The 24,471-nt window shown below is 53.3% G+C and overlaps 1 protein-coding gene across 2 annotated transcripts in view; it reads right to left on the reverse strand.

The window, feature by feature from the left end:
- The window catches only part of WNT5B (Wnt family member 5B), a 76,534-nt gene extending 54,655 nt beyond the window's left edge, over window positions 1–21,879 (reverse strand). For both annotated transcript variants that reach the window (XR_012764697.1, XM_075427627.1), the window contains exon 1: window positions 21,824–21,879. Coding sequence is in view for 1 of the 2 variants with exons in the window: in XM_075427627.1 (XP_075283742.1) it covers window positions 21,824–21,829 (6 nt within the window). In the remaining variant the exon portion in view is untranslated. The remainder of the gene's footprint in view (window positions 1–21,823) is intronic.
- Between the last annotated feature and the right edge of the window lie 2,592 nt (window positions 21,880–24,471).

Raw genomic sequence — 24,471 nt, forward strand, 5'->3', positions numbered from 1 at the left:
TGCGTCGTGTCCGTACAAAACAAGCCCACAGCTAGGAAGTGGCAGGAACATATTTGAGGTATCACACTCACAGAGGAGGAACAGAAAAACTGCGTTGCCCACAGCTGCCCAAAAGCAACTGCTGCAGTTCACGTCAAAGACTTCAAGGGAGGCACACAGAGAAGTCAGGGGTCAGGCTCCAAGCAGAGATTTGCGCTCCAGAAAACAGGCTACAAAGCACTACCAAGAGGAGTTCACCCCGCAGCACGCTTCACGCTGCGTACAGACGGGCTTTCTTCAGAGGGGCAAACGCATCTCAGTATGTCCAGCATCTAGCGTAGCTCTGGTCGCTTTAGTCCACGGATCCTACCACACTTGAAGAGTGGGAGCATCTCGCCTTCATGCACTAGCTGTTCTCAAGAGCTAAGGCTGAAAGCCTGGCAATAGTTCCCCCCCATCTTTAAAAACAAAGGAAAAAAACCAACGAACTAAGAAAAGCCAAAAGAACCCCAATCCCTAATCAGGAGCCTGCTACACCGCAGAATGGAAAAGTGCTTACTTTTCTTCACGAACAGATTATATAGATTATATTTCTGGTATCAGGTCGAAGGTGGTTGTAGGATAGGGTTCAGCACATGGATGCAGTTTTGGAGGATTTTTATTTTAATAAATATGCATAACTCCAGGGGGAAAACCTCTGTCAATACAAATCTTATGGAAAATATTGCTCCTGCAGACAGCAGAGAGACCAGTTCTGTTTGTGTATTCAGGCGCTGCATATACGAAGATATTTCAGAGGCCTCTATACTTAGCCATTGTGGTTTCAGTCTCTCCCAGGCCAGAGGTAGCTGTGTAAGCATATAGTCAGCATTGGCTAAACAAGTACTTTTCAAACCATACTATTATTACCAAGTTAGTTAAAGAAGGCTTTTTTCTTCTTCTTCTTTTTTTCGGGGGAGGAAGATCCATAATTCCAGACCAAATCATTAAAAAAACCCACCCCAAAACAAAATACCCAACAGTCTTCCAGCCTTTCGAGAGAGATACGTTTTTTTCAGTATCTCTTTATATTGAACTGCAGCCAGACCGCTTCAGGTCATGATCTCATCTGATCTCAGCAGGACGGCAGCGCTGGGTCTCGCCGATACTCCCGGGGGAACCAGGGTCCCTCAGGAAGCGACGCGGGTGACTCAAGGCTGTGGAGCTCCTTCCTCCGAGTCAACACTGTCCCAGTGTTTCAGCACCGTGCCGGAGGGTGCTGACCTGCTCGGCACGCTGTCTGTCAGAGGAAGTAAATGGGTGCCTGACCACACTTGTGGTTATTAAAGACAACACGCTGCTTTACCCAAACATCAGCATTTGGCTACGTGACCGCTCCCTATGTGCGTAATTACATTTCTGCTTTCCTCCGCTGTCTGTCCTGAATTGTTTCAATAGCTGCTGTGTTTCAGCCAGCCCTGAACGCACTTTGGTGGCTGGAGGAGCAGTTCCAGCAAAGCCCGAAACTAAGCAGCCGGAATTTTATTGCTGACCCCACCTTTGGTCGGCCGCAGAACCGAAGCGCGTCTCTTCCACCTTCCCCTCTCCCTCGCTTTCCCCGCGAGCAAAGGGGATCGCTAGAAGCATCTCTTCTGTAACGTGCATTGAGAGCTACCAGTGGCAAACCCCATTCCAGAAAGCACCACAAAGATGAATGATGCGAGGTGGTGCTATTAATTAGGCATGCTGATTAAACATTCCGGGATTTTTTTTCAGTACAAAAGGCATTGGGGAAAATAAGAGAGATTTGTAAAGACAGCCGTGAAGTCTTCTGCATTTGATATAATCATGGCCTATGATCTTTCTTTAATCCAAGAGTGCCTTGGATCACAGACCAGACAAGTATTTCTCCCTTGGATGCAGAGGAGTTCGGTGATGCCTACTCTACAGTAAGTACTTGAAAGGTGCTGAGTATTAGTAGTTTGGTTTTTTTTTTTTCTTTCCACAGGCAACTCAGCTGCCTATAATCATCTGAAGAAAAATTTCTCCTCTTTTTCCCTAATCCCAGTGCTCTGATCACATGCCATGTTTGCTCTGGGGACTCCATTTCAGAGCTGTGTGACATTTACAACACACAGTCCTAAAAACACATGAAAAATCCACCTGGTTCTGGGATTTGGCACAAACCCAGCCCAGGTTCACCGAAAGGTTTGTGACCCTTCTGAGCACAGCTGGGACCAAGCTGCACGTTTGTGCTGTACCTTGCAGCTTGGAGAAAAAAAAAAAATCTGATCAAATTTGGAAGCTTTGATGGAGATGCACTCAGAGAGTTTGATTTCAGCTCAGGCATAAACTCAGTTCAAAACTCAGAGGCTGGAAACTGCCTTGAATGGAGGGCAGCAGGAGTATCTGCAGAAAAGATCAGCTTGACATGGGTGATAGGGACTCAACAGCAGACCTGACCATTACCAACGCCGAGACAGCCATGAACATGCTACTATTGTAGTTCAAATCAGGATTCACTTCGGAAACAAATCTCCCCCCAGTCCCTGCAGTGGTCTGCAACTTGGAGCAGCCTTAGCTTGCAAACTAGATTCCCTCTGGATGAATATCTCAAGGGTGGGTGTCAGGAGGATGGGGCCAAGCTCTTTTCAGTGGTGCCCAGTGACAGGACAAGGGACAATGGGCACAAACTGAAGCAGAGGAAGCTCCAGCTGAACAGGAGGAAGAACTTCTTCCCTCTGAGGGTGACGGAGCCCTGGCCCAGGCTGCCCAGGGAGGCTGTGGAGTCTCCTTCTCTGGAGATATTCCAGCCCCGCCTGGACAAGGTCCTGTGCAGCCTGCTCTGGGTGACCCTGCTTCGGCAGGGGGTTGGACTGGGTGACCCACAGAGGTCCCTTCCAACCCCTACCATTCTGTGATTCTGTGAAACTGCACAGGAGGTCGTGCTCAAGGAAGATACCTCACACACCTCCCCTGCATCCATGGGACCAGCAAGAGCTAGTCCAAAACAACACAACCACCCACCCCCAGTACTACTGCATGTTTGCCAGGTCTTCAGCACCAACTATTCCCCCTCCAGACCTGCTCCTCCTGGCCCATTCTGCCTGCTGACATGGCCATGGCCACCAACAGCTGGAGCGTGGCCACCGGAGCGCTGGAGCACAGAGGCACCAGCGGTACCGGTGACGTGGGATATCTGGGATATCTGTTTATGAGCACCCTCTGCTGGATATTGCCATTTTTTCCTTCCCTCCAGGCCAGCGATGCTAGCAGGCTGCCTCTACTAAAGCAGCAAAACGCTGGGGTGGGGAAGCAGGGAGCCTGTCCCAGGTACCCCCGAGATGCCCCAGCATACAACGTGCCTAGTGCACTGGAGGGGGGACTACTCTGCACCAGTATATCCACAGCTGGGTAAGTCAGCACTCCTCGAGAACAATCCGAGCCCAAAGACACAACAAGAAAAAGTTAAAACCTGCAAAACCCTTTGCCACGTGACTAAGCTGCTTCCAACCCACTTCAGCCTGAACAAAACATACTGCTGAATAAAAAGATGCCAAAGCAACACCCAAAACACGTACGGATGGGAGCCGTATAGGTTCTGATGTAACGTTTCCTACTGTGGCTCAGACCTGCAGAGGTCACCTACCCACTGCAGCGCTGGGGGGGGGTGGATGGCTGGCAAAGAGGCAACCAAGACAACCGAGGCAGTGGTTTGACAAGATGGACAATTATCATCATGAAGCTATAGTCTGGGAGGATGACAACAACATCCTCATATACCACATCTCAGCCTTCAGGTAATTAGAAAGTTGTGGTCACCTCTGACCCCAGCCAGGTTTATAGCAATCATTCAACGCACAGATGTTCGGGAACACAAAGCTCAGGCAATGACTCCTCTGAGCTAGTGTCCACTGCCAGATGTTTCAAAGGAAGGTACCAGAGGCTCACGGGGCCAGGAAGAGCATTTAACCAGCTGCAGCTGGAAGACTGTCCAGAAACAGGAGGCCTGGTATCTTCTGAAACAGCTAGAATAAAATTCATAAACTGTACGTAAGATTTTTATCCATATGCATGTCTAATCCTTTCTGCATGTGCTTGGTCTCAATTATTTATGTGCTGTAAGAAAAAAAAATGAGTTTCACCTAAGTCAGATGTTTTATTTCAATCTCATTGAAAACCTTGTATTATGTAAAAGTATGCACAGGAATGCCTGGCTTACTTCTCTGTACTTCAAAGTTTATGTACTTCTGTCATGTCGCTTTTTGTTACTCTTCACTACAGATTCATAATCTTTTCAGTCTCTCCACAGCTCTAAGCATTTTCATCACCTTCTCCTGCTAAATATTTGTAGCGGGGCAATCAGAAATGAATGCATGATATTTTATTTTTAAGACTGGAGTCCCAGAGAATCACTCGTCTTTCCACCAAAGAGACCCAGCGCGTCCCTACTGCCAGCAGCCTCCTGCTCCTCCCAAGCGATGGGAGCGACGGAGGAAGCGCGGCTGACTATGTCGGGCCCTGCCACACGGCAAAATTCACGACTACCGGAGGGGTTATGTGCTCCTGTACCACGCCAGCCAGCGCTGGCTGCCGTAACGCAAACGAAAAGGCATTAACTCTGCTCCCTGCTAGGAAACAAAGTCTCCCACTCATTCCTCAGAAAAGTTAAAGGTGCTCCTTTCTGAGGGGCTGGCGGAGTGGGTAGATACGCTCGCTGCAGTTCTCCAAAGACAGCCCAGAAATAACCTGGGAGGATCCCAGATGAAGGCTGGGTGTCTTCTTACATCTGTCTGGTTTGGGAGATGGAGTGTAAACAGTGGCACATCAGCTTAGATTAATTACAGGCTGCCGGTATTTTGCTTTCATGTAGCAAGCTCTGGGAACGTAACACCGCCGATAATTAAATGGCACCTTCCATCAGAAGGCTCCAAGCCACCCAGCCGAGCTGTCGAGGTAGGCTGCGGGAGCAGCACACGGCAGCGGCTTAGCAGCACCTCAGAACACAGCACACTTGTTTCGGAAGTGAAAAATTTCTGCTGAGACTACAGAAGGAATTATCACGTGTTTTACGTTACACACTGCACAGTAAAACCTGGGCAGGATCAGCATCAGTGCCAGGAGACCTTCCCTGGGCAGACACAAAGTTTTATATCCCACGAGAAAGATCGTTTCTCCCGTGACACAACAACCTATTCTTTTCTTTTTTCCTGGAACATTGGGTCAGTAATGACTGAGGAATAATAAAAAAAAAGAGGGAGTAATCTCCTGCTTTGTTTTCTGCAGCTATGGGGTTTGTTTGGAGCTTTCCTACACAGAATACGAGCAACACGCAGGTTTTATCTGGGGGATGACAGCCCTCAGGTAAGCAGGGGTGAGAAAACACAGAACAGGAGACAGATGCCAACAGAGAAAAAGCTCCCAGCAGTGCGGTTAAATCTTCTGCGTTGCCACATCCCCTCCTCCCCCATCTTCCACACAAACCTCTACCCATGGGTTACGCCAGATTTTGTGCTGGGCTCACCAGCGTCGCGTGCCAGCTTCAGTGTCCGTACCGGGAGGTGGACGAGCAGACCTGCACCCTCCTCCTCACCTGCCCTATGCCGGCCAGGTTACCACACGCCCTCTCCCTGGTCGTTTCCTCTTCTGTTCCTGCTCTCTCCAGCCCCAATGCTGCTTCTCCCTCCTCATCCCTTGCAGTCAACGCCCGCCAACAGTGGGGAAGCTCACGGCTACTGAGTGAATTGCTGCTGGCACGCTGGGACGCTCCCCAAAGCTGCAGCCCAGATCTCAAACGCTGTTCTCTCAGAGGCACCGAAACAAGCGGCCCACGCAGAAGCTGAAGGGAGAGCAGGGGCTGCCAGGACCCAGCCACTGCTTTGCCTTCACACTTGCAACAGGGAGTGGAACTGGCGGAGAGGTGCACACTTGTTCTGCCCACCACATCCTCTGGTGCTACCTCGCGTCCCTCCGCAGAGGGGACCGGGAACCTGCAGTTCAGGAACAGTATCTCCAGATCAGCTGCCCTCTGCGAGCAGTTTCTTGCCCTGGAGTCCCAGGATGTAGGGACTGGGGACATTAACGCACTGAAACGCGGACCACGTCCCTTCAGCGCTCCCGGAGCCACCCTCAGGAGCTCCAGCTTGAGCACCAGCAGCAGTACTGATGGCTCAGAGCCACATGCTGTCCTCAGAGCATTTTCACTCAACGATTTCACACAACCTGCCCTCCGTGAAGGCACGTTGACCGATTCAGCTCGTTTCACCTTAGCTGGGTTCAAGGCAAAGCCTCCGATGCCCTTCAAAAAGCAAGACGCTCCGGCCGCAACTTGCCCACCGATCCCGGACGGCTGAAGTGCCCAGCCAGGAGACGATCGGTAGCGATAACAGGGGCGGCAAGGAGGGCTTAAGGAGGAAAGAAGGAAGGGAGCAAACTTCACACAGCAGCAACACTTACTTTTGAATTGTTAATTACATGTTATTATGGTTTAGTTAATAAGCTGAGGTGGACTCGAGCGAGACACACACTTCCACGCAGCACCCCCTCACCTAACAGAGGTATCTTTCTGGCACATTGTACAGACAGCCTTTACTTTTTACAGGATGGTTGAACAAAAGCCATGAATATTAAGTCGATGCCACAGTGTGTGGCACGGCAGCTGGAGCACACAGCTGTGGGACTGCTATTTGTGAATTCTGCCTACCCCTGACAGAAAAAACCGCTTCCCCTGCCATCCCATCACGGGAATCAGGTAACCCCAGCTACAGAAGATGTGCTGACTCCTCGGGGCTGAGGCTGGGGTACTGATGGAGGGGAAGAGAGAGGGAACAGATCACTTTGCAGACATAAAGCACCAAGCAACAAAGTACAAGAAAGCCAAGGAAATACAAAGCTGTCAAACTTCTACAACATCTGCTAGTATTGTTCACTTACCCACCATCTTCCTAGGAACTGCTGGACAGTCAAAAAAGCAGGACAGGCACAGATACCCCACCAGAAGCTGAAGAGAAGTAATTCCCGTCTGCTCTCTCAACACTCCTGTGTTACAGAGAGGACAAGCTGCACCTGCGCAGGTTTAAATGGTGTTGGTAATCCTCTACACTCTCTGCTGCTCACAGCCATCAGTGCCCAGGTGAAGTCCATGAAAGACAGGAGGCCCTCAGAAGTCACAGAGCCTGGGTTAATCCCAGAAATCCCCGTGCCCAGCCCTCATCCTCAGAATCACAGAATGGTCAGGGTTGGAAGGGACCTCTGGGGGTCATCTGGTCCAACCCCCTGCCGAAGCAGGGTCACCCAGAGCAGGCTGCACAGGACCTTGTCCAGGCGGGTCTTGAATATCTCCAGAGAAGGAGACTCCACAACCTCCCTGGGCAGCCTGGGCCAGGGCTCCGTCACCCTCAGAGGGAAGAAGTTCTTCCTCGGGTCCAGCTGGAGCTTCCTCTGCTTCAGTTTGTGCCTGTTGCCCCTTGTCCTGTCGCTGGGCACCACTGGAAAGAGCCTGGCCCCATCCTCCTGACACCCACCCTGCAGATATTTGTAAGCATTTCTAAGGTCCCCTCTCAGCCTTCTCTTCTTCAGGCTGAACAAGCCCAGCTCCCTCAGCCTCTCCTCGTAGGAGAGATGCTCCAGTCCCCTCCTCATCCTTGTAGCCCTCCGCTGGACTCTCTCCAGTAGCTCCTCATCTTTCTTGAACTGGGGAGCCCAGAACTGGACACAGTGCTCCAGATGGGGCCTCACCAGGGCAGAGTAGAGGGGAAGGAGAACCTCCCTCGACCTGCTGGCCACACTCCTCTTGATGCACCCCAGGATCCCTTTGGCCATCGGTATTCAGCAGCCAGAGATGCGACTGCAGTACGTCACATGCACAGGCAGGAGCTCACGGAGAAAGAGCAAAGGTTTCCACCTACTCATTTGCTTGGGCAGGTCCCCGAGAGTCCCCAGCAGGTTTCTGTCACCAACGCGGCTACACCTGCCCTGCTGCTATTGCTTGCACGCAGCAGAGACTAAAGCGAGCTCAGGTGGCTTCCTGGTGCTGCACCTGCCCCTCAGCATTTCCACGCTGTGGGAACACCTTCCCTTCCCGTGAAATCACTCCTGCTGCACTAGCAGACACAGCAGAGGAAGACAAGCCAAAAGCCAGGACTAGAGATTGCAAAAATCTATGTCCCCTTTAGTCACCCAGTGGCATCTGTTCCTCACACATTTTTTGGAGGTATACATTTCTGTCCCAACACAAATGAAAGCCCGAGGACTCCAGCTGTCAGCGCGCTGCCAGCGCTGGAGGTCCTTCTGATATTTTTAGAGCACACAGAATCACACCGACTCCCCTACTCATTAAGCCATGATATCTGAGCTACGATTTTTCTTTGCTTTTTTTAAGGTGACCTGTCTGAAGAAGCTCTCAGATCGTAAATCTGGTTGTTGAACAAGAAGAATACGGCTGCCCCAACAGTATTTTGTTGCTGCAATTAGCTTGGCTTTTTATTTAGAGAGTAGGTTTTACGTCTACCTTTCAAGGACAAGCTCCTGACTGAGACTAAAATTCTGGGTGAGACGAATGCCCAACGCATCTGACCCAAGGCTGAAAATAAAAGCTGGCTTCTCACCTTAGTTTCCAAGTAAACTCCACCGAATGACGCAGCAGCCCATACTGCATTTCACAGGCACCGCAGATGTCTTTAGCCCGGTACGTGGGGCACAAGCAGCCGCGCAGAATCCAGCGAGCAAGGCAGGAAAATGAACTGGGCAAACCGTCCTCTCCTCATCCAAACTCCTCCTACCCTAAACAAGAGCGTGGCTCTTGTTTACTCGCTTCGTTTAAAACAAACCAAACGACCAAACGAAACCAAAACAAGGAAACTTCACAAGAGGAGTTTTATTTTCAGGTCAGGCAGCAAACCCACGAGCTGTAATTAGGTCCTGGAAATTAGCAGTTTAATTTATTTGTGTTGTCGGATGCTCTTTGCATTTCCATCCAAGCGCCAGATGGGAACGCAGGGGATGAGAACGGCATCGACCCTTCCTCTCAGGCTTGCTGCGAGAGAAAATGGTCTAAGAGCCACACGGGCGTGATGGAAATATGAACATGCTGGGACTCCTCTTTCACAGGTGTGAAACTAGGGCACAGGAAGCCACTTCAACAGCGACATTTAGGTGCCCGAAGAAGCACACTGGCTGCTTTCGGGATCTAGAAAAGTGCCCGAGGGGGATGAATTTCAGCGGTGTTGCAAATGACTTGGTGCATGTCAGCAGACACAGGCCCGGAGAGATGCCTCCAGGGCTCACCCCAGGGCTGTGGGAGGCTCCGAAAGAAAGCTTAGCTCTAGGAAGCCCAGGTTTTGCCCTGAGGGCCCTGGGAAGGGATCTCCATCAAGGGATCTCCATCAAAGCAGACAGCAAATAAAACAAATGATGATGATCAGAAGGATAAAAGGCAGTGGGTGAAGCGTCCACCAGCCTGCTGGGGCTTGGCACCAGCAGGTTGTAGGTGGTGATGCCCTTCCTCCCAGAGAGCTACAGGGAGGGCTCTCTGCCTGCTCTGGCAGGGCTCCAGCTGCAGCGCAGGAACACACGGCATCTTCCTGGCTTCCATGCTGGACAATCTCCTGGCCTTAACTGAAAAAATTACACACCAAAGTCTTAGCTGCAAAGGACTTTCTTTTCTTCTCAAATCAGGAAAATAATCCTTTACACCCTAGAAGTGAAACAAGTCATCAGGGCAAAACCTAACGAGCAGGTGGCATGAACAGGAGTACCCTACCAAGGCTCCTGTCCTGCAGCTTTCCCTGGTTTTAGTTCAAACCTTTCACTCCACAGGATGAACGACCAGTTCAGAGCTGGACTAAGCAGAGTGCGATTCACTAGGGAGACCTCCGTCCCAGACACAACGCAATTTCTCTTACTGTTTTCTGCATCCCCAAGCGGGCCAGGGAAGGTTTGTGGCCGTGAAAAGACTTCAATGTCCGAGTAAGACTGCAAGCACAAAGACTTTTGATTTCCGAGATTTGCACCCTCCACCCTCTCCTCTGACAATTTAGGAGGCTGAGTGGAGTAGCTGTCTCCTACATTTCCCGATCTTTCACATTTTTCCCCCTAAAGAGTGCTCTCTCGAGGCTTCCTTTCCATCGCCTTTCCTCAGCCAAGGCTGAGCACAGCTTTTTGCTCCCAGCACGTGTTCTGACTGCCCCAGGCCACCCGGCTAAGAGAGGAGACCATCGTCTAAAGAGGTGCACAGAGGAACCGGAACACGATCGTAACGGTTGACCCCTGGGCACCTGAAAGCACAGGACCACAGCGTGCTGAGACGTGAATAACCCTTCTGCTGCGGGGAAAGGAGGGCACTGCCGCTATCACAGCATGGCAGTGGTTGGAAGGGACCTCTGTGGGTCACCCAGTCCAACCCTCCTGCCGAAGCAGGGTCACCCAGAGCAGGCTGCACAGGACCGCGTCCAGGCGGGTCTGGAATATCTCCAGAGAAGGAGACTCCACAGCCTCCCTGGGCAGCCTGGGCCAGGGCTCCGTCACCCTCAGAGGGAAGAAGTTCTTCCTCCTGTTCAGCTGGAGCTTCCTCTGCTTCAGTTTGTGCCCGTTGCCCCTTGTCCTGTCGCTGGGCACCACTGGAAAGAGTTTGCGTGACCACACTCCAAGAGCCAACCCGGGTTAGAAATCCCCTACACGTCGGTGTCCTGCTCCACAGTCCTGCAACTGCGGAGACGAAGAACAGCTTATAACATAATAACTTGAGGAAACCTCTTTTTCTTATCATAATTTTAAAAAAAGTAACGTAAGATTTTTCTCCGAGATAAAAAAATGTTTATAAAAACTCCTGCAAATAATTCCTGTCGGTTGCCCGTGTGTGTACAACACCTGCTACCTGAACACACAAGAATGACAGGCATGGTTTCTTCTCCCTGACTGCAGAAGCGCAACTCCTGGAATCACATTCATGACACCAATATTTGAAGTTAAGATGTAAAAATTCAGGTCCCTTCGGCAGTGTTTGCTGTGGCATGCCAACACTGCATCTGTGAGCATTTCCATCACGAAAGTTATTTGTTACAAATACTCCCAAAGAGTGTGGAAGACTCTTCAAGAACAAACACCGCTCTTCCTCTCAATATTGGCCAATACTAGTCAAAAAGTTTAAAACATTCACCTAGCTCATCGTTGTTCCAGCGACGTAATGTTTGTGACGGCCCCGCCAACGCCGTACACAAGGGAGGCTCCTGTGAGAACCAGTCTTTTCTCCTTCCAGAATATGCCTCCTGCTCATTTAATTGATTTCACACACAGTTGTTTATGTGTGTGGCCTCCCTCGATTTTCTGAGCTCTCTTCACTCCAGACAAAACAGCTAAGGGATGCACACGGAGCCAATTGCTGTTGGGAAGAGGGAAGATAACACCTCAAAGCCAAACAGAAAAAGACATTTCTGGCTTCAGAGACTTTTCTCTGGATGATGCTTTGAGGCAGCTATACAAAAGCAGGCTTCTGGGGACCACCATAAAACTCCTTCAGAGCCCGGCAGGAAAAAGTTCCTCACAATGGTGGGAAGGGGAAAAAGTAACTTCTGAGCAGAAAGATATATGGCAGTCTGAGAGACTGCAAACAATAGGCAACTGAGAAGCTGTCTCACTTTTAAACCATCCTAATTTCATAGAAGAGCTCGCAGTTAGACTGACAGAGCACCAGAGCCCTCATCCGTGCACGGAATATGTGTCGGGCAGCTGCGCAGCGTGCTACCACACGCTGGTTAGAAAGAAAAATTTATCCTGGGAAAGAAACTTGGTTATTAATTTGAAAGCACAACACAGAGCACGAAAGATTAACTGCCCTCAGCCTCTCCAGACCAGCCATGCGGACACGCCACAGATCCAGTCTGCAGTGAATCACAAGTCATCACGCACCAAGTACTGAAGCAGCCGGCCAGCAAAACCAGTGGAAATACACTTTTGTGGATCTGGTTGGAGAATAGAATCTCTGTTCCCCAAGAAGGGCTGGGATTTCAGCATTTGCCTGCATCCCAAATAAGGACGAAAGGTCATAACCTTAAACTATTTAATGCTATGAACAATTCCAAATGCTTTTGATTTGGAAATATGGGGGGGGGGGGGAGCCAAGGTGTTATTGATAGAAACAAAACATTGGAAATGAAATGTTGATCCAAAACAAAAGACTTTGGGACCTTGACCTGAAATTTAAAGTCCTGTTTCAGGGTTCAAACTAAAGTCTGAATGTCAGCTGGAAACAGAAATCATTACGCTTTGAAATATCATTATGGAAAAACATGTTTTTCTTCTGAAATTTTCAATTTAGACCAAACCTTATCTTCTTACGAAAGCCTTTTTATTTTACCAGTTCCGTGTTTGTTTGTGTTGCTGCTTGAGGATGGGCATTTGCTCCAAGCATATGGATGTCCGTAATGGGCATATCCACAGCAGGGACACACTGGAGATTCCTTATCGAGGTCGAGGAATTCGGCATACCTGCACCCAGATTTGTTTAGGAACCTGAAACATTACAGTGCAATTGCAGGTTTTAATTTAGGGGAAAAGGTTCACAGTGTCAGATGAGTACTGGATAAACAGAAACCCACTTTGCACACAGATGAGGAGTGAGGTCTGAGGACACTCCTAGATGTCCCCCCAAGCAGCATCTCTTCATCAGCGTACAAGACTACAGAAAGGTCTGCTTTGCAAAACCTTGGAAAGGAAAGGGCAGATGGGACTCTGGAAACATAAAATTACCTCTAATCACTCGTTACTTGTTTGGTATTAATTCATGGCAGAAAAACACAAACCAAAGCCTAAGTCGAACTCTAGGAATCCACAACATTTCTTCAGAAGTCAGAACGCACAACTAGCAGCAACCTCTGCCCTGCGCAGAACCAACCAAGCAGAGCTTTCTGTGAAGAGGGGACAACGAGAGAAAGCAGTATATCCCAAACACAGGGTTGTAAACTTTGACTGCAAAGGCAACTACGCCACCGACATCTGCTGCTTCGGACGCATGGGACAATGGCTATGAACATGCAAGTCTGTGCAGCACAAAAACCACACAGCCAGTCAATCTCTGGCGACTAGTCAACAGACACAGGGCCTCAGATGACCCGTCACCAAGACGGTCTGGAAGATCCATTCAGCATGATGCTGAGGTAGACCGAGGGAAAGCGCTACCATGGAAAGAGTGATAGGATCAAGAGATGAATTCAACACTGTTGGCATTAAAGGCTTCTGCACACCTGGGCAGAGCTAAAGCAAAATTTATTTAGGCGGAGTCACTACTGTGACTGAGCAGAGCAGCAGTATCTGTGTGAAACCCAAGCGGGAAATGGATCATGTTCAAGCAACTCTGCGGCTTTCAACATCAGACCAGCACCTGGTAGACTGATGGACCCTCTGGATGGCAATCCATAACCTGGGAACAAGTGTTGCTTTTGAGCTCTTTCAGTCCCAGGCTGGGTTTAGAAAGCTATACCCAGGCCAGCCTGGATGCCAATGAGCCACAACTTCCCCAGGGCCGTATTCTCCCCTTTCCCTGGTCCAGCTCCAACATACCCTACCGGCCATCATACACATGTCATCTTGCACACAGGTCTGCTGGGTAACCCTTCCCTGGCTGTCGACAAAGGTTTTGGGCTCTGTGAAGATCACCACCTCTTGCACCAGGAGGAAGAACGAGTTATGGGACCGGCCGGGAAATCAGGGGATAATCTTCCCCGTTGCCCCAGGGAGGTGCAGACATTGGTACGGGCGACAGGCAAAGCGGACTGTGCTGGCTCAGAGGCATGCTGTGACGGTCAGCGGCACCTGGTCACCTTCAGTCTGCCCTGCTCAGGACCAACTGCATGAAGCACGAGGTGCATCAACTCCGACCTCACACAGCTTTACCAAAAGTGGCAATGAACTGACAGAGCCTTATCTCTGATGCCTTTAAAATACATTTCCTAGTTCAGCCTTGTCCATAAGCCAAAGTTGGCTTAGCTAACACAAGCTAACTCTGTCTAATTGTAACCACTTTTCCTACTGCTCGTAGCTTGGTTTTATGCTTGACTTAGAAGCATCACCTTGTGTCTACAAGTAGGGCCTGGTCCAGACTACGAAGTTTACCCCATAAAACTTTGTTCGTTCATGGAGTGAGAAAAACCATATAGTTAAGCCACACGCCTCCCAACACCCCCGTGAAGACTGTTGTGCTGAGGAAGACGCCCGTGTGGCCGCAGCTGTGCCCGCAGCAGGAGCTATTGCTGCCTTCATTCATACCCCCTGGAAAGGTGTCACAGCTACACGGGCAGAAAGGCCGTGCTGGTACTGCTCCGGCACAGACATGACCCAACATAGACAGAGACTGAGCAGAGTAATTGATCACTGATATGCAAGTCACAGAATCACAGAATGACAGAATGTTCGGGGTTGGAAGGGACCTCTGTGGGTCACCCAGTCCAACCCCCTGCTGAAGCAGGGTCACCCAGAGCAGGCTGCACAGGACCTTGTCCAGGCGGGTCTGGAATATCTCCAGAGAAGGAGACTCCACAGCCTCCCTGGGCAGTCTGGGCCAGGGCTCCGTCACCCTCAGAGGGAAGAAGTTCTTCCTCATGTTCAGCTGGAACTTCCTCTGCTTCAGTTTGTGCCCGTTGCCCCTTGTCCTGTCGCTGGGCACCACTGAAAAGAGTCTGGCCCCGTCCTCCTGACACCCACCCTGCAGATATTTATAGGCATTTATAAGGTCCCAATGCTTATTATTAAATGAGTCTGACCTAAATGGCACCGTTTTCTTAGAAGTTACAGAAGTTTTAACATTCCTTGCGGACAAAAAGTTTGGTCGTTACATGCAATGGGGTTTTTATGCCACTGGAGTGCAACCGTGGTTGTGCAGAAATACAGACCCACTCGGATCATCTCAGCATGCTATGGAGGAGACAGCCAGCTCTCGAGTCTTTCAGCATTGTGCAGGCTCGTTAGAAAATAGCAGAGATGATGGAAGAGCCTGTGCAGCTACAGCAAAGACTGAACACAACCACCGCTGCACTTAGTAAGCTTACCCAGCCGAAAACTTTCTTGCCATTAATAAAAAAATACCAGAAGTTCATTTTGTACTTTGGCAAAACTCCCAAACAGCTTGTTAAGAACAGGTGGAAATGGGGAATAGTTATAAAAACAGAAAAGAAACTGGGACAGGTCATAATGCGCAGGAGCACTCTCTCCACCCTACCTGTACGGCCGACTGCGAAATCTCCGCAGGTGGAGTGACAGCTGCAGCCACCTGCACGGCTGCAGATGTTGGTGACACATCTGGTTTGTACACACCATGCGCTGGAGCAAGAGCTGACATTTTGGTCCGAAAACCAGAAGCTTCCACTACGGCACGCAGAGTAATGGGGCCGCCCCATGAACCTCTGCATCGTCTCGATACAAGATTGTAAAGCTCCAGTCAGTTTGCAAAGATGCAAAGCCGGGCAGAATCGACAGTGATGACAGCCACGGGATACTCCAAACCTTCCCAGCCATGGCACAGAAATGATAATGGCAAAATATTTACTAAACAAAACCCTGACATCCTGCCAGGGCCTATATTTACAGTAATTATTAACAAATCTGGGCCACGGAATGTAATACAGAAACCTTTAGGATTGCCCTATCTGTGAAAAGAGGAGGAAAAAAAGGAACTTCATTTTCTTTTGTACAGTATCAATTTTGTATGATCAGAGACAGCGTCGGGGTACTCAGGAACACCTCAGAGAGTAATGAACCCGACAGTCACAAAATTACTTTTTCTGAAAAATGTTCCATTAATGAAGACAATATTTGGCCTCATATGTTTCTCTTGCCATTCTCTGATGCATAACAAAGCTCAGAAACATTTTCACAGCTAAGCAAGGGAGATTCTAATTTTATTTGCTTTAGAACTCCAACTTGTCCATAACAGAGGTGCTACAATGCTTCAGGACTCAGTGAAACAATGATACCAAACCAGTCAAGAAGCTGAACAGAGAACAACTGGAAAAGGAAGATAAACGAGGGAAACCACTGAAATACTAGTACTGGGATGACTTTTGTTAACCCTCTGCCCTCAGTGACGAAAAAACCAACCCAAAACACGTGCTCCATCCAACCACTTCAGTCTCCTTCATCTCCAGCTGAGATGGGACAGTTTACAGAAAACATATTTTCCCCAAATGCTTCAATTTAAAAAAGACTTAAGCTACACATATATACACACACACCCCCCTCTATATCTATAAAGTTACAAAGTTTGCTCTCCTTTCCCTAAGGCAAAACTATCAAACCCTTCAAGCCTTTCCCATGAGCTATTGAAAACCTCAAATTAAACTAAACCAAGAACTCTTTTTCAAATCTCTGCACGCAACAGTGCCGTGAGCTCTCCAGCCGCGAACCGATTCCTGCGCTAGGAAGACTCCCTCCATTTGAGCATCCCTGCTAGAGACCTGCCCTGTGCATTATTTGATCTCATTTTGTTTTGCCTAATTCTGCTCCAGATCTTGAGATGAAGGTTTGCAAAATGGACTAGTCATTCTGAGTAATCAAGTCCAGACTTCTTAAGCCTGCCCAAGCGTCAGAAATAGCTGAACCTTGGGGAAAAATCAGGACCTCTGACAGCATTTCAAGTCGGATACCCCAAACCACTAGTCATTGCTGAAAACCTTGGCCTTCGTTACCTTCCCTCTGAATACGAGTATTAAACACCGGGCCACCAGCCTAGCTCAAAGAGTGACAGAGGCGGCCAGGATTCAAACCATCGCTCTCATGTGGTAGACCACAGCATTAGCTACACGACGAGCAGGCATGCCTGGAAAAGCAGAGATCAATTAGGGGTCTCTTGCAGGGTTATGCAGGACACGAATGGTTTGATCCCGATGGTTTTATTTAGACGCAGGCAGCTGCCAGTTTGGGCCATATTTACCGTCCCAAACTCTGAAACTCTAAAGAGAGGGAAATCTGTCCAGCCCAACAGAAACAGGAGCGCTCCCTCTCCCTTGCCTCTCCCTCCAGCTCCTCTGAAGCCAAGGGGCACATCGCTTGGTTCCCAAACAAACTGGGATGAAAGCCACCTCGGGGAAGCCCAGCTCTGGACAAAGCGAAACGAGGAAGGTGCCTCCACGGGGGAAGCACCTACGGACCCCACTGCTGGGGTCCTGACGCGAGCAGAAAGAGGCACTGTCCCTTTAGAGACGGCCAGGGAGCTCCTCCGCTTGACTGGTCTCCCCATTTGGGAGCAACCACAGCCAGAAGGAAAACAGCTGTGGGCTGCAGCGGGACAAGGGAAGACTTCCCGAAGCCCGCTGCAGAGTAAATACTCGGGGCAAGCAGGGATGAGAGAACAAGGGACCCTCCAGTCCCGAGGGCTGCGCAACCAGATTTAAAAATAAAACCTCCAAGCGGGGAGAACTGGCTTGCCCGGGACCTCGAAAGAGCCAGCATCCGCCGGGGAGAGGGAGCGAGCAGCAAACCACCAGCCCGAGGCAGCCAGGAAACGCTGCCGCAGGAGCCAGACCCACAGCTCAGCCACAAGAGAACAGGTCGGCTTCGGATGGATGGATGAGGCCGGCTGGGGAGTTAAATTTAGACAGGTAAACATGCCGAGGGGAAGAGACGGGCTTCACACAGCCCTCGCCATCCGCCGCTGCCAGGCCCAGGGGAGGACCCCCCAACAAAACTGCTGGGGGGCTGCAGCCGCCGGCTTGGGCACCCCAGAACAGGGCTGTCAGGGGAGCGCCCGCCTGCGCGGACGTTTTTTTCCCCGTCATTTGCTCCAAGCACCCCCCCTGCCAGGCAGCGTCGCCGGGAAAGCTGCTGAGAGAAAGCGTGCAGGACACCGCAGCCCGGGGAGAGCCGCAGTCCTGGGCACGCGCGGTGCGCGGGGACCGTGCAGAGGAAAGGTACCAGCGAAGACCCAAAGAGAAACATGGGGGCCACCGCCCTGCTGAGCTCCCTTTCCGAGGGAGAAAGGAGTAGAAGAGGCTCGGCGACAGCTCAGGACACTTCGCGCAAGAACAAGGAGTGAGAGTCTTGCAAACGAGGGAGGTTCTCCTTCCCCTCTACACTGCCCTGGTGAGGCCCCATCTGGAGTACTGTGTCCAGTTCTGGGCTCCCCAGTTCAAGAAAGATGAAGAGCTACTGGAAAGAGTCCAGCGCAGGGCTATGAGGATGGTGAGGGGACTGGAGCATCTCTCCTATGAGGAGAGGCTGAGGGAGCTGGGCTTGTTCAGCCTGAAGAAGAGAAGGCTGCGAGGGGACCTTAGAAATGCTTATAAATATCTGAAGGGTGGGTGTCAGGAGGATGGGGCCAGACTCTTTTCAGTGGTGCCCAGCGACAGGACAAGGGGCAATGGGCACAAACTGAGGCACAGGAAGTTCCGTCTGAACATGAGGAAGAACTTCTTCCCTCTGAGGGTGACGGAGCCCTGGCCCAGGCTGCCCAGGGAGGTTGTGGAGTCTCCTTCTCTGCAGATATTCAAGACCTGCCTGGACAAGGTCCTGTGCAGCCTGCTGTAGGTGACCCTGCTTCGGCAGGAGGGTTGGACCAGATGACCCACAGAGGTCCCTTCCAACCCCTACTATTCTGTGATTCTGTGAAACACAACCCCAGCTTGAGCCTTGCGGTCCCCGAGGGCTGGAGGGGACACACCGCACGCCTTCCACAGAATGTTACGGGTTGGAAGGGACCTCCGTGGGTCATCGTCATTTCCCCACGCTGCCCGCTGCGAGCCATCAAACCTCGCTGCCCGTTTCACGGCTCCCAAGGAGAAGCGGAGGACCCCCACAGACGGGCAGCCTGCCGCGAGCCCAAGAACGCGCGCTCCAGTAAAGCGTCTTCTCCAAAAGGACATTTGGTCTTTCTGTGAAGATTTTAGAGAGCGGGAGAAGCTAATGCTGCCTTTGGTCGTTTGTTCCGACGGCTCATCACCCTGCTGTTAAAAACGCTGCCCGTTTCTGGCGGGAATGCACACAGCTTAAACGCCCAGCCGCAAACTTTAAGTTCTCCTCTCGAATCAGAAAGCTCTCCAAGCATCAGCTGCTCTCCGTGCCGCAGAAAGCGCTCGGCTCTCACACCACGCCACCTCTTAATTTTCTTTCTGAAATGCCACCGAGGTCCACATTCCTGAAATCTCCCATTAGAAAAGGATTTTTTCCAGTCCAGGAAAAATTCCCGTGACTCTTCTGGGCGCTGCCCTCGGTGTTAATGAGGGCTGCCTGCCTTTTTGCAGCAAGCGAAGGTTCCTTTCTCTGCAACAAATGGAAGCAGATCACGGACTGCCCGCTCTTACGTGACAACACGCCCTGGCCGTCCGCATCCTGATTTTAACAGTACTGTGTTTAAAAGTCTCTCTGAAATGCTTATTGTGTGTGTGTCCAATTAACTTGGAAATGACGAAATGGTTTTCTCTCTGACTTTGATCAGCCATCAGAAAAAAGATCTTATGAATAGAAACAATTTATATTCATTTAAATGAGCAATCATGCAGTTTTCTGAAAAGACTGCTTTCCCTGCGCGCCTTGAAACTCAAACCCAACAACCTCGGGACAAAAGACTCAAGATGTGAAGCAGTCCAGAAACAGAGAGGCCTACGGGGCTACAGAAAGGAACAAACAGCATTAAAGGTGACTGCACTGATCTATTATTTTGGGGTTTTTTTCATTTATTTCACAATATTTGATCTCTTCCTATAAGTCCAAGCTGCTGGGGACTTCACTATACACGAATGTGAATTTTTCTTTAAAAAGGTGTGTTTCTGGTCTTTGCAGAAGTCTTGAAAATACAGTTGGGATACACCTTCTTACCTGAAAAAAAAAATAGGAACCCCTGACTTTTTAGACCCAGCTCTTTCAAAACTTCCATTTTTTTCAACTGATGTAATGATTTCTGGCAGATTGGCAGGGAAGGGGCCCAGAGAGAAGACTTCTCAGGGCTGGGAGCCTGCAGCCACGATCTCGGCTCCAGCCGTCCCTAACTGCAGGTCAGTCACACGCGGAAGGACGCTTTGGTTGTCCGCGCGCTGGAGACGGGGGCAGGCACAGAGGGACTGCTTACAGCTGCGGGGAGGAGAGGTGGGCTGACACCGCAGGCACGGAAGGAGCGAGGGAGGGACTCCTTCCCACGAGGGAGCCATCTCTCGCAGGCGCTCCTGGGCACAGAAACGTGAGCGAGTGGTGGAGCCGGGGAGCAGAGGAAACCCACGGCTGGAACGGGGCCAGCTCTGCCTCCTACCCCGCGCTGGCAGCTCAGCCTCATGCTTTTCCCTTCATAAACTTGGCTGATTTCTTTAAAGAGGAGGAAAAAAAAAACCCGATTACTCGGGCGAGCTTCGCTGCCACACGTGGGTAGCTTATCCCGGACGCTGGATGTAACAAAACTCCACCTGAACTCCCGCAGTGCCCAACCTTCACCTTGGATAAACCCAAGTGTCCGTGCGTTGGGCATGGTTTAAGAGGAGTCTGGCTCTTCGGCCAACTCTGAGAAAGCCCACTTCTTTCTCTTTTGGGAAGCAGAGCGCGTACCAAACCTGGTTCTGCAGTGAAAACAGCAGCAGGTTGAACCTGCCACCACCAGAAGAAGCAGTTGCCTCAGCTCGTGTGTCAGCGCCCAGCAGCAAACGTGGGAAGGAAGGGAAAGGAGAGGCTGACGCCGGCGTGCTGGTGCCCCCCTGCAGACCTCGCACCTGCAGGGCAGGCTGAGGAAGACCTCAGCCACACGCATCTACCGGAGAGGCTCCGCGGGGACCGGCAGACGAAGACGAGCAGCAAGGAAGGAGATACCTTGTGCGCCCATCAATACGTGTGTGTCCGAGGCTGCGCGGGCACAAAAACCCAACCGTGGGGCATCAGCAAAGCGCCCGTGCCACGTGTGGGCAGAGGAGGAGGCATCAGCGGAGCGGCCCGTCCGCGCGCGCGGGGGAAGCGTGGTAGAGCAGATCGAACGGGGGACGCGCGGGCGCACATGAGGAACGAAGTGAGAACGTCGCTGCGGGTCCACGGGCGAGAAACAGCTCCGTCACCACAAAGCCCACCAAGCCCAGAGACGAAGAGGAGGGTGCAGGCGCTGGAGAGTGCCGGTGGGAAAGCGTCAAGAGGCAGATAAAAGTCGGACGGAGACCGACAGCGACGCTTCTCTGGTGGCAGAGGAAAAGGACAAAAAGCCACGGGGCAACGAAGTGCGTCACAGCGCAGATGAAAGTGTTTGGGGGAAGTCATTTTGCCCACCCCGCTAAGGGAAGTATTGCACCGTAATTCCCAGAAAAAAAACCCCCAAGTTCCGTGAAATCGTGCGTGTGTCACGGAGGCGGCAGCGAGACGAGGCACACCACGGCGACGCGTCCCCACGCGCACGTGCCGCAGCCCGCGACGGCGCACAGTGCCACGCCGCAGGCGCGCGGGCGAGAAGGACGGCGCGGGCCCGGGGGCTCGGGGGCTGCTACCCTCGCCCACCCGAGGGTAACATCCCTCCGCTCAGACGCGTCCGTCTTACCGGAGCAGCGTCTGCCTCGCCAGGCTCACGCCTGGCACGTCCGGGGAACAGCTCGGAGCACCCCTCGCACCCCGGCACCCTCCTTCGTGCCGGGGCACGGCCCCTCGCGACCGGGCAGCGCAGAGCGGGTCCCCCCACCCCACAGCCCCCCCGCTCCAGCCGCCGCCCCGCCGCGGGGTGCTCGCCCGGGGGCCGCCCCCCGACGGCGCCTTCCCTCGGCCCCCCCGCGCCGTAACGGCCCCCGGGCTGGCGGAAAGCAGCCACCGACCCCCCCCTCTTCGGGCCCCGCCGCGGGAGGCGCCCGGGACGGGCCCGGGGAGCCGCGCCGCCCGCCACGCCGAAGCGACTCCGGCCGCCGGGCCTCCTCCGCGGGCCGGCTCCTACCTGCATCTCCCGGGCGGCGGCGGGTGGGCTCCGCGCCCCTCTCCGCGGCGTCGCGGCGGCCGGAGACCGCGAGGGGACGCACCTGCCCCGGGGGCCGCGGCCCCGCCGAGCCGAGCCCCCCGCCGGCAGCGGGAGCGGAGCGGGGGTGGGGGGGGGGGCTGCCGGCGCTGCCCTCCCCGTCGCCGCTGGGCTCCGGGAACGGCGGCACCGGGGGCGGCTCCCGGCCGAAGTTGGAGGCGGCGAGTGCCGGGCCCGGGAGGTGCCGGCGGATCCCGGGGGCTCCGGCCGCCTCCGCCCCGCCTCCCCCCGCCCCGCGCCCGCCCCCCGCGCCCGCCCCGCCGCGGGCACCGCCGCTGCCGGCGGGATGGGGCTGGCTGCGGGGGGCGGGCCCGCCGCCGTCGGGGGAGCCCGTACCGGCGGGGGGAGGCGGGAATCGCCGCGGCCCCGTGCGGCAGAGCGGGCCGGAGGAGCCCCGCGGTCTGCGGGCTCCGTCCCTCCGGCCCCCGCCGCATCCCCCGGGCCCGGCAGCGCAGCCCGCGCAGGGGCTCACGGCCCCCCCGCCCCGCCGCGGGGGCCGGGGCCGGCTGCGGGACGCTGTTCCGAAAGGCTGCGGGGTTCGGCGGAGGAAGCAGCCGCGGCTTGCGTGAGGCTCTCGACGGGGCCGGCTCTCGGCGGGCACCGTCCATCCCCCGCCTGCACAGCCCGGAATCGCAGCGGGGGCTCTCCCCCGCCTCTCCCCCCGCGAAGCTGCGCGGGTTCGCGGCCGGACCCCATCCCCGCTTGCCCCGCAGGAGCAGCCAGCAGCTGCGCAGGGATCAGCGGGATCGCCCTCGGCGTGACTGCGAGCGGCCCCCGGCCCTCGGGGCTCGCCGAGCATCGTGGGGGGCAGAGACGGGGTCTGCACGCCCAGCCTCCGGGGCTGGTGGCAGCTCTGCAGCCCCCGCGGAACCCGGGTGTCGGGACCCCCATCCCCAGGCCCCCGGCACCCGAAACCTCCCTCGGGCAGGGGCCGCAGAGCCTCGCGTGCGGTACGAGGCGGCCGCGCTGCTCCTACACGTGCACAGCCGCGAACCGGCGAGGGTTCGAAGCGAGTGACGCCAGGGAGGCCTTTTCCCCCCTGGAACACCTCGAATTAGGGGCTACGAGGATGATGAGGGGAGTGGAGCATCTCCCCTACGAGGAGAGGCTGAGGGAACTGGGCTTGTTCAGCCTGGAGAAGAGAAGGCTGCGAGGGACCTTAGAAATGCTTATAAATATCTGCAGGGTGGGGGTCAGGAGGATGGGGCCAAGCTCTTTTCAGTGGTGCCCAGTGACAGGACAAGGGGCAATGGGCACAAACTGAAGCAGAGGAAGTTCCAGCTGAACATGAGGAAGAACTTCTTCCCTCTGAGGGTGATGGAGCACTGGAACAGGCTGCCCAGGGAGGTTGTGGAGTCTCCTTCTCTGGAGATATTCCAGACCCGCCTGGACAAGGTCCTGTGCAGCCTGCTCTGGGTGACCCTGCTTCGGCAGGAGGGTTGGACCAGATGACCCACAGAGGTCCCTTCCAACCCCTACCATTCTGTGATTCTGTGATTCTGTGAATCAGTCACGGGCTGGGCCTCGGTGCAGCGTGAGACGCGGACCCCTGCGTGAGCGCCTGGTCTCAAACAGCTCCGAGGGTCCATTCAGGTTCAGAGTGGAAATACTCACACGGGCGTTTTGAGAGGAGCGGGTAAATGTTTGAGTGCAGGCTACACGGCACGCGTCGTTAAAGGCTTGGAGTGTCTTAACCGACGAGGAACTGTTCCAGCGTTTCCCATCACTGCAGTCATTCACGATGCTTTCTTTTAATGGGAACAGGAGATGGAGGAGGTACAGCTGGAGGTAAATAGTAACCCGGTGTTTGTGGTAGGAAATAAGGAGCCATTGTCCTCAGCACTATGGAACCAGAAAGATAATAGTTGGTACAGAATCACAGAATCACAGAATCACAGAATGGTAGGGGTTGGAAGGGACCTCTGTGGGTCACCCAGTCCAACCCTCCTGCTGAAGCAGGGTCACCCAGAGCAGGCTGCACAGGACCTTGTCCAGGTGGGGCTTGAATATCTCCAGAGAAGGAGACTCCACAACCTCCCTGGGCAGCCTGTTCCAGTGCTCCGTCACCCTCAGAGGGAAGAAGTTCTTCCTCATGTTCAGACGGAACTTCCTGTGCCTCAGTTTGTGCCCGTTGCCCCTTGTCCTGCAAATACCAGCTAATTAGAGGGCAAAGGCAGTCTTAAAATTGCAACTGGCTGCACGAAATTTTAGGTACCAGCTTTCTCGCTCTGAGGTAAAGCCAGTTCGCCATATGGGCCGTCGTTCCCTGCTTGTCCGTGGAACTGCTAACTCGCACGGGAAGGCTGTGGGGGACAGGGGCAGGGTGCTCCTCTTGGGACCTAGCAAACAGCAGGGTCCCCTCATGGGGGCCTGAAGGCGTGAAGGGGCTCGTCACAGAGCTGAGGCTCGGTGACAAATTGCTTGGCCTGTTGGGTAACACGCTTCTCCACGTTTGGTGCTGCAAGGGACAGCTGGCCACAGCGGGTCAGCAGGCCAGAGATCCTCATCAGTCCTCGCGGGAGTCCTCCTGGGGCTGGCATGAGGTGGTGCCTTACATCAGGGCTAGAGGT

The sequence above is a fragment of the Opisthocomus hoazin genome, chromosome 8, assembly GCF_030867145.1.
Source record: "Opisthocomus hoazin isolate bOpiHoa1 chromosome 8, bOpiHoa1.hap1, whole genome shotgun sequence".
Lineage (NCBI taxonomy): Eukaryota > Metazoa > Chordata > Aves > Opisthocomiformes > Opisthocomidae > Opisthocomus > Opisthocomus hoazin.